The sequence below is a fragment of the Hemitrygon akajei genome, chromosome 6 (assembly GCF_048418815.1).
Source record: "Hemitrygon akajei chromosome 6, sHemAka1.3, whole genome shotgun sequence".
Lineage (NCBI taxonomy): Eukaryota > Metazoa > Chordata > Chondrichthyes > Myliobatiformes > Dasyatidae > Hemitrygon > Hemitrygon akajei.
This window is the reverse complement of record NC_133129.1, coordinates 114,886,194-114,896,778: the sequence shown is the minus strand read 5'-3', so window position 1 is coordinate 114,896,778 and position 10,585 is coordinate 114,886,194. Positions and strand designations below refer to the sequence as shown.

The window sequence follows — 10,585 nt, the reverse complement described above, 5'->3', positions numbered from 1 at the left end:
GAGATTTATGGCAAGTACGACTATATGATATATATGTATAGTATTTGAAATACATCTTATGGAAATGTTTGATGATGAATTTCAATAAAAAATAAATTACAAAAAAAAACAAATATAAAATGTAAAAATATTTGATTGTATAAGTATTCCTCCCTTTTAATATGACACACTAAATTATCACAGGTGCAGCCAATTGGTTTTAGAAATCACATAATTAGTCAAATGGAGATCACCTGTGTGCAGTCAAAGTGTTTCAATTGTTTGTAGTAAAAATACACCTGGATCTGGAAAGTCCAACTGCTGGTGAGTCACTATCTTGGCAAAAACTACACAAAGACAAATGAACACTCCAAGCAACTCCATGAAAAGCTTACTGAAAAGCATAAGAAAATTTCCAAGTCACTGAATATCCCTTGGAACTCATACAAAATGCTGGAGGAACTCAGCAGGCTAGGCAGCATCTATGGAAAAAAGTACAGACCTGCTGAAGGGTCTCAGCCCAAAATGTGGACTGTACTTTTTCCACGGATGCTGCCTGGCCTGCTGAGTTCCTTCTAGCATTTTCTGCATGTTGTTTGGATTTCCAGCATCTGAAGATTTTCTCTTGTTTGTGATTGAATATCCCTTAGAGTACAGTTAAGTCAATCAATAAGAAATGGAAAGAATATGGCACAGCTGTAAATCTGCCTAGAGCAGGCCGTCCTCAAAAATTGAGTGACCATGCATGAAGGGTATAGTGAGGGAGGTCTCCAAGAGACCTATGACAACTCTGAAGGAGCTACAAGCTTCAGTAGCTGAGATGGGAGAGACTGTGGCAAAGCGAGAGCCACTGTTGAAAATATCTTGGCAGAAGGCATGTGGGGGACTCTGAAATCAACTAGAAGAAGATTCTATGGTCTGATGAAACTAAATTTGAACTTTTTGGCCATCAGACTAAATGCTATGTTTAGCGCAAGCCAAACACCACACATAATATGTGTGGTATATGGACAGGAAAGGAATGGAGGATTATGGGCTGAGTGCAGGTCGGTGGGACTAGATGAGAGTAAGCATTCGGCACGGACTCGAAGGGCCGAGATGGCCTGTTTCCATGCTGTAATTGTTATATATGGTTATATGGCTATAATCAAAAGTGCACCATTCCTTCCATGAAGCATGATGGTGGCTGCATTATGCTGTGGGGATGCTTCATTGCAATAGGTCCTGGAAGGTTTGTGGAGGTAGAGGATATGAATGCAGCAAAATACAGTGAAGTCCTGGAGGAAAATCTGATGCAGCCTGCAAGATAACTGCAACTTGGGAGATTTGTTTTCCATCAAGACAATGACCTTAAGCATAAAGCCAAAGCTACACAGGAATGGCTAAAAAAACAACAAAGTTAATGTCCTGCAGTGGCCAAATCAGAGTCCAGACTTTAATCCAATTAAGAATTTTTGGTTGTACTTGAAAAGGCTGTTCACTCACAATCTCCATGCAAGCTGACAGAGCTTGAACATTTTTGTGAAGAATGGGGAAAAGTTGCAGTGTCCAGATGTGCAAAGCTGATAGAGACCTATCCACATAGACTCAAGGCTGCAATTGCTGTCGCAGGTGCTCTACTAACTACTGACTTGAAGGGGATGAATACTTATGCATCAATTATTTTGTGTTTTATATTTATAAATCATTTAGATCACTTTGTGGATATTTGTTTTCACTTTGACACAAAAGTCTTCTTCCGGTGATTTGTGTCAAATAAAGCCAAATTAAATCCACTGTGATTCAATGTTGTAAAACAATAAAACATGAAAACTTCTGAGGCGGGGGGGAAGTGAATACTTTTTATAGGCACTGTATATCTTTTGTACCTGCCTCAACCACTTCCTCTGGCAGCTGGTTCCATATTTCTACCACACACTGTGAAAAACATTGCCTCTCAAGTTCTTATTAAAGCTTTCACCTGTAACCTCAAAAATGATGTCCTTTAATTTTTGATTCCCCAACCATGAAAACAAACGTTCACCTTATCCAAGCCCCTCGTGATTTTATATACCTCTGTAAGATCTGTCCTCAGTCTCCTATGCTCCTTTAATCATTGGAGAGAGTAGGGACTAAGCCTAGCCTGTCTAACCTCTCCCTATAAGTGAGCCCATTGAATCCAGGTAATATTCTTGCAATTCTTTTCTGTATTTTTTTCCATTTTAATCACATCCTTCCTATAAATGGGCGACCTAAACTGAACACAAGACTCCAAGTGTGTTCTCACCAACATCCCAACTTTTATATTCAATGCCCTCCCCTGACGAGTGAATGCCAGTAGGCCAACAGTTTCCTCCACCACCCTGTTTACCCATGAGTGACCTCTTTACCAGTTAATGATCTGCTCACCTGCGAGTGACTTGTTCACCTGCAAGAGCATTTTAAGGAACTAAACAGATGTATATTCACTAACAGCATTATTTCAAGAGGCAGAACATGTTCTTGTAGAAATCCAAACAATCGTGAGGAATCTTTTGAGTAAAGGAAGATACTAATGCTCTTTGTCACTTTTGCTTGCCTATTTGATTGGTTTCACAATTCTCCTTAATTCCAGTCCCATCAGTGCTCCCTACAGGGGAAGTCAAATACAAATCGATTCTGCTGGAGAGGAGTTCAGTCTGAAAGTTAAACAGCCGGATCTTGATATTGTTGTTACCTGGGACAATGCATGTTTTCTAATGGTATGTGATACTTAGTTACATTATAAGTGTTTGATTAATAGGACTGGATGTTACTTACAATCCCTGAAGTTTCTACACTGCACTTGACATGAGTGGAAGTAGTTCTTAAAGATGACCACTAGATGATGCTACTACCATTACGACACATCTTCAGTTGTGTACCTCGACATCACTGGGTATTTTGGCCTTTAATCACATGACACCCTCAGCCGAGGCAGGCCCACCACAGGCTGATCAGGCCTGGGTGTGTGTCACATGGTTAGTCTCTAGATGGTCACTTGGCAGCCCAGACAGCATCCCTTCTTTTCAGCTACAGCCAGTGACTGCTCATTTTGGTGGCATTAGCAAGTGCTTTGTTTGCCTTCCTGTGGGCCTGCCCTCTGACTCCTACTTCCTCAGCGGCCTTATGGTGGAACTGGCTACAAAAAAGCCCCTGCACCCCACCTCAACTGGGCGCACTTTCACGTTCCAGCCTCACTCCTCTGCTTCAACTGCAAGGTTGGCATATCGCAGCCTTTTCAGTTCGTAAACCCCATCCACAGCATCCTCCCAGGGGACTGTCAGCTCAATGATAAAGACAGGAGTTGGACCAAAGGACCAGGCCAGGCCGCAGGTTGGTCGTTGCAATTTCAGATTGGAAGGTAAGTTTCTGGCCTAAGTCAACACGCATTTCCCAGTCCCTGGCTGCACTCAGTGGGCATGAGTCGTGAGGCAAGGGGTTAGCCCCTGGTTTCTCTCCTTCCTGGATGAAGGATGGTAGTTGTGGGACCATTGTCTGGGCATTGAGAGGCATTGTCTGGTGGTTACTCTCTTACACTCAAGTTCAGCTGCCAAACACCTCAGCACTGATACACTCATACACCTGGTTGTGTTGCCAGGTGTACCTGCCTTGTATTAGGCTGCTCTTGCAACTAACCAAGATGTGCTTGAGGGATGCTGGAACTGCACACAGAGGACAGGCTGGATCCTCTCCCAGCCAAAGATTTAGGTTTGTAGGAGAGGGCAGGACATCATATGTTGCTCAATCTATTTGACTCCATGTTCCACAGCTCACTCCATGTGATTTTCCTGCTCTCAGCACCCTCCCACCTCATCCAGCAGCCTTGCTTGGCTTGGGATGTTGCTTTGGCACATCTGGCTGCTGTTTCTTGGTGGTGCACCTCCTCCACTGCCAGGTGCCGGCGTTCTGTTGTAGTAGCCTTTTGCCAGGTAGATTTCATTACTCCAAGGCCAAAGCCTCCTCTGCCCTGTTGGACATAGCCCACTATGTCCCGGTGTCGGAGGGCAGCTTCTGCATTCAGTACTGCTGCAGCTGGGGTCCATTTCTTCCCTGTTGCTAGAACGGGAGCAATGCCTCTTACGATTGGGTCCCGAGATTTTTTGAGTGTCATTTCCAGCCTTGCTTTGGCACATTTGTATTCCTCCACCAGGCTAGAAATTGGCAGAGAAAGGGCTCCGTTCCCGTAAAGTCATACGGCTAAAGCATCTCGTCACATGGGAATTCACCAGCCTCTCCAGCCAATTTGCATGAGACATATTGACTTCATAGATGGTAATTGGCCACATAAGTTGGGGCAGCAGTCCAAACTGAAAGCACCAAAGCTCCAACCTCCCTGGCAGAGCCGTGTTGTTGATTAGCTTGAGGCCACCGATTGTATCCTGCCTTAGCTGTTCCACCTGCTCGGTATCGCTGAGGTCTGCGTTGTACCAACATCCGAGGCTTTTGATGGGCTTCTCCGGGACAGTTGGTATTGGCTCAGCATTGATACGAAACCTTAAATCAGTAAGCCAACCTTCGACGATTGAGATACTGCAAGACTTACTGGGTTTGATCTCCATTCATGCCCATTTAATGTTTCCCTGGAGTTTACCAGCAGGCATTTGGTGCATGCTTTTGTTGTTGTTATTGTGGTCATTCATCCATGTATGCCCTGACTGGAGGAAGATGCAGCCCATTCTTCAAGCGTTTCCCTCTGACCACCCATTGTGATGCTCAGATAATGAGCTCTGTTGCCATGATAAATGCCAGAGGAGCGATAGTACAGCCCACCATTATGCCTATCTCAAGGTGCTGCCATGTGGTGGTGTTATCTTGTGTTGTGACACAGAACTGCAGATTCTGGAAGTACACTTTGACCAGCTTTGTGATGCCCTGTGGAACCTGGAAAAAGTTGAAAGCTGCCCACAGAGTCTCGTGAGGCACTGACCCAAAAGTGTTGGCAAGATCTAGGAAGACCACATGCAGGTCTTTCTTTTCTTTCTCGGCAGTTTGTGTCTGGTGCCAGATGACATTTGAGTGTTCCAGACATCCTGGGAAACCATGTATTCCTGCTTTCTGCACTGATATGTCGACGAAGTTGTTGGTCTGCAAAAAGGCTGAGAGTCTTTGAGCCACGACACCAAATAAGATCTTTCCTTCCACATTCAGGAGACTGATCTGATGGAACTGACTGATTGTTGAGGATTTCTTCTCTTTGGGAATTAGTATCCCTACCGCCCTTTGCCATGCCTTAGGTATAATTCCTTTCCCCCATGCCACCTTCATTAGATTCCAGAGGTTTTCAGGACACCGGGAGTGTTCTTATAGAGCCTGTATGGGACACCATTGGGTCCTGGAGCTGATGCTGATCTTGCTTGTTTAACTTTACTTTCCACCTCCCTCCATGTAGGGGCCTTACATCTATCTGGTGCTCAGGTGGGTGGATTGGTGGCATGTCATTCGGAATGGTGACTGGCTCATGCCTCTGGTTGTCAGAGTGGGTCTTCCTCAGGTGCTCCTCCAGTCTCCTCACTCTAAGGACCCTGCTCTTATCCTTGCCAAAGAGACTTTTGACGAACTTGTAAGGGTCTCTGTAGAAACGTCGTCACCCTTTCTTTCCTTTTATGTTGTTTCCTCAAGCATTCTGCTCTTCACAGCTTTGTCAAGCGATGCTTTATTTCTGCTTGTAATACCTCGAGTCCTTTCCTTTCCCCTTCTGTGGACTTCCTCCACTGTTTCCTCAGCTGTCTCTTTTCCTTCACCAGTCTTTTGATTTCCTGCTGTCTCCTAGACTTAGGCTGGACTGAAGGTTCTCTGTTTTTTCACACCAAATCTCTCTACCCCATAGCTGTATATGGTGTCTCCCTACTTCTCCAATATTCTTTCTACACTTCCCTTCAGTCCTTCTAGAAGATGGACTAGGTCTGTGTTAATGATCTCCCACTCATTCTTCTGGCAGGATTTAGGCCACCAGATTTGGGGCTTCTGTCCTTTCATCTTCCTTTCTGCTGCTGGCCGTGGCTGGTTGGGCTCTGGACTCGTGTCCGATGGTGGATCTGTGCTTGGCTGAGCTTCGCCTGGGGTGCTGATACCCTGTGAACACTGGTGTTTGTCCTGCCACTGGGCTTCACTTGACCGATTTGACCTACCTCTTAGAAGGTAATGGTCAACGCGAGGCCCCTCGCCAAGCTCCCTCAGGCACATTTTCCTGCCCTGGTGGATCTTAAGCCCCTTCTCTGATGTTATCTTTATCCAGCCACAGATGCAGCATTGTAGTTTGTGTTGCTATGAACACAGTGTTAATGTTCAAATAATATACAATGCTTAGACAGTACAGTACAATGTACTTTGACCCTTTGTCAGACTGGGGAAAGTAAGAAATCAAGTGATTTTAGATGCACAGAGGATGGGAAGTCAAAGGGAAAGGGGGAAGTAGGCGAGGTCAAAGGGAATCTCTGCTCACGTCAGGTCAGAGTTTCATCAAGGTTTATGGAGTTATCCAGTCGATAGATATAGGAAGATCAGATAAAAAGCTGGGCAGAGCAAACAAAAGGATGTGTTAAAGCTGTGAAGTACGGCTCCAATCCAGGAACAGGGAGTTAGTTTATTGTCGCATGTATTGAGATACAGTGAAAAGTTTGTCTTGCATACTATTCATACACATCAAATCATTGCGCAGTGCAACAGAATCCAAAATTAAATGCAACTTCTACAAAGATCAGTGCAGGTAAATGATAAGGAGCAAGTACATCACCCCCTTCTTTAACCCTGCTACTGTTTCTCCCCAGCACTCTGCTTTTATCTGAAATTTACAACATTTGGAGTTTACTCAACATTTAACACCATAATGTGATGGATTTAGAGCATAGATCAATACATGGAGCTACGATGTTGTAGCCATTACCAAAACTTGGTTAACTTGGGTGTTTAATGTGCAGGTTTTCAACATTTTAGAAAAGATAGAGGAGGAGGTAAAAGAGGGTATGGAGTTGTACAATATCAATATCAAGGACAATATCACAGCTGCACTCAGACACTGAGTCTATTTGGGCAGGATATAGGAATAGGATTGTACTACAGACCCCCTAACAGCCACCGTGACTTTGAGGAACAGTTATATAATGAGATTAGGATAATGTGTAAAAATAATAGGGTTGTTGACATGGGCGATTTCAATTTCCCTAATATAAACTGGGACCTTCTTAGTGCAAGAGGTTTAGATAGGGCAGAATTTGTTAAGTGTATCCAGGAAGGTTTCTTAAATCAATATGTGGATGATCTAGTGAGAGGAGGGGACATACTGGATCTGGTGTTGGGTAATGAGCCTGGCCCAATGAATGACCTTTCAATTGGTGAACAGTTGAGTAACGGTGACCACAACTCATTAACTTTCAGGATAGCTAGGACAAGAAGGCACAGCCTCAGGATAAAGGGATGCCCTTTCAAAACAGATGTAGAGAAGTTTCTTTAGCCAGAGGGTGGTGAATTTGTGGAATTTGTTGCCACATGCAGCTGTGGAGGCCAGGTCATTGGGTGTGTTTAAAGCAAAGATTGATAGGTTCTTGATTGGACACGACATCAAAGGTTCCAGGGAGAAGGCTAGGAACTGGAGTTGAGGAGAAGAAAAAAGGATCAGCCGTGATTGAATGACGGAACAGACCTGATGGGCCAGATGGCCTAATTCTGCTCCTATGTCTTATGGTCTTATAAGGATATGTATGGTCCTTGTGAGAGAGTTTTTATTTGAAAGTTGGGCAAATTACCAGGGCACTAGGCAGGAACTAAGAAGTGTTAATTGGGAACACCTTTTCTCTTGGAAATCCACATCAGACATGTGGAGGAATTTAAAGATCAACTGCACAGAGTACAGTTAGAAGGAAGGACGGGGATGGAAAGATAAAAGAACCTTGGATGTCCAGAGCGGTGATGAATGTAGTCAAGAAAAAAAAGGAAAAATATATAAAGCTTCATAAGTTAGGATCAAGTGAAGCACACGAGGAGTACAAAGAAGCCAGAAAAGAAGGGAATGAGGAAAGCCAGCAGGAAATCCTTGGCAAGTAGAATTAAGGCTTTTATGTTAGGTTTGACTTCTCTTGTTAGCCGCAGTTGTGTCATCTTTCCTTTGGAATACTTCTTCCTCTTTGAGATATATATATCCTGTGCCTTTCAAATTGCTTCCAGAAATTTCAGCCATTGCTGCTCTGCCGTCATCCCAGTCAGTGTTCTTTTCCAATCTATTCTGGCCAACTCCTCTCTCATGGCTCTGTAAGACTCATACATCTGACTTTAGCTTCTCTTACTCAAATTTCAAGGAAAATTCGATCATATTATGTTACTTTCCCCTATGGGTTCTTTTACCTGAAGCTCTCTAATCAATTCTAGTTTATTGCACAATATCTAATCCAGAATAGTTGATCCTCTAGTGGGCCCAACCATGAGCTGCTCTAAAAATCCATCATATGGGTGCTTGAGAAACTACCCCTTCTGTGATCCAGCAACAACCTGATTTTCCCAATCTACCTGCATATTGAAGTTCCCCCATGACAATTGTAATATGCCCTTCTGGCATGCATTTCCTATCTTCTGAATTTATAACTTGAGTCCTGAAAGAAAGTCAGGATCGTAACATGGACAGTTGGACAGAAGATTTTGCACACCAAGCTGACACATAGCAATTTCACAGTGAGTTCGCTGGGGAATTCGGGTTGCTTGTACTGTTAAGTTATACACAGTAAAGATTTGCAAATTCCAAAGGCTAAGAGTGTTTATTGGGAACAGATTATGTAATACAGTCACTTTGTCCACAGGTTGAACTTGGTGATCAACACTGGAACAAAACCTGTGGGCTGTGTGGAGACTTCAATGGTTCTCCTGACTTTTATGAATTTGAATCAAAAGGTAAGAATCACCCTTTGATTTAAATAGAGTGAATTGGCAACATTGCAAATTGCCTCCTCAACCACAGCCCTCTATCTTCTCTGGGCAAGTCAATTCTGAAACAAAATGCCAAAGTCATTGTAGATGCTACGCATGTTAAGTTGGAATGTTGACTGAAAGGACACCAGAGACGGCTGTTTTTCAAACAATGCAATGGGGCTTTCAGTGCAGCATCCCCACCAGGGTCTTTGTGCATCATTCCATAAGGATCCATTCAGGCTGAACACTAATGTGTGCCGGTGATGCTACTAACCAGCACAAACACTGACTCCGAAGGGTTATGTCACAATAGAAAACTTGTTGGAATTAAAGGTAACTTGAAACAATGCATTTGAATTGATGCCATACCAAAGTGAAAGATTTTGTTGTGCAGGTGACTACATGGATATCGAGGAGTACACCAGAGCTAATCAGATCGATGACCCTTCAGAAGACTGTCACGCTGAACCTCACTTGTACCTTATGATGGATTATCACATCTATGTAAGTTAAAGAACTTCTCAAATGTAAAATATGGCATCATCTATCAGACACTGAAAACACTAATGGATTTGACTGCAGTTAGATAGGCAAATGAACTGTTAGCTGAAGTTATTACTGGTTTCAATTAAAATGCAGCATTACATGTAAATGGTGATGCAAAATGAGCGATGGACTAGACTGTATATCAAATGCATTTAGGATGTTTCAGAATCAACCTGTCTTCCAGGTTGTATCATTAAAAGTAAACATGAGGTAGGAGTTCATCTGGTCATTGTGGCACAGAATTAGTCCTTTGCATTGCTTTCACTGGCGGATCACCCCGGCAACCAGGACCTCCAGTTCTGTCAGATACATCCTCAGGACTATACAGTACAATGATATGACTGTATATGTACAACCTGCAGATTCCACAGTAGAGTCCATGCTGCAGACTCCACAGTACTGTAAGCTGTCTCTGTGTCAATCCTGCAACTCCACAGACCAGTAACAAAACTCTCAGAGACCATCCTACAGACCCCATAGTACAGAAACGAGACTGTGTGTTCCCATCTTACAGAGCCCACAGTACAGAAACAGATGTGTGTTACAGACCCACAGGAGAATAACTAGGCTGTGTGTGTCCTTGCTAGAGACCCAACAGTACAGAAAAAAAGATGGTGTGTGTCTATCCCACAATATAGAAACAAGAAGTCTCCCAGCCTCCCAGACAGCCATATCTGCACCCACTGTGTCAACCTGCAGCTCCTAAGGGACCACATTAGGGAACTGGAGATGCAGCTCGATGGCCTTCGCCTGGTCAGGGAGAGCGAGGAGGTGATAGAAAGAAGTTATAGGCAGGTGGTCACACCAGGGCCACAAGAGACAGACAAGTGGGTCACAGTCAGGAGGAGGAAGGGGAAGAGTCAGGTACTAGAGAGTACCCCAGTGGCTGTACACCTTGACAGTAAGTACTCCTGTTTGGGTACTGTTGGGGGGGCAGCCTACCTGGGGCAAACAACAATACCCATGCCTCTGGCATAGAGCCTGGCCCTATAGCTCAGAAGGGTAGGGAAAGGAAGAGGAAGGCAGTAGTAATAGGGGACTCGATAGTTAGGTGGTCAGATAGGCGATTCTGTGGATGCAATCAGGAGACCCAGATAGTTGTTTGCCTCCCTGGTACTAGGGTCCGGGATGTTTCCGATCACATCCAAGATATCCTGAAGTGGGA

The 10,585-nt window shown here is 44.0% G+C and overlaps 1 protein-coding gene across 1 annotated transcript in view; it reads left to right on the top strand.

Moving 5' to 3' along the window:
* Positions 1-2,678: 2,678 nt before the first annotated feature.
* The window catches only part of LOC140729838 (mucin-6-like), a 65,607-nt gene continuing 57,700 nt past the window's right edge, over positions 2,679-10,585 (top strand). Inside the window, exons 1-3 of the mRNA XM_073050051.1 lie at positions 2,679-2,699; positions 8,766-8,856; positions 9,269-9,378. Of these exons, the coding sequence (XP_072906152.1) occupies positions 2,697-2,699; positions 8,766-8,856; positions 9,269-9,378 (204 nt within the window). The 5' untranslated portion in view covers positions 2,679-2,696. The remainder of the gene's footprint in view (positions 2,700-8,765; positions 8,857-9,268; positions 9,379-10,585) is intronic.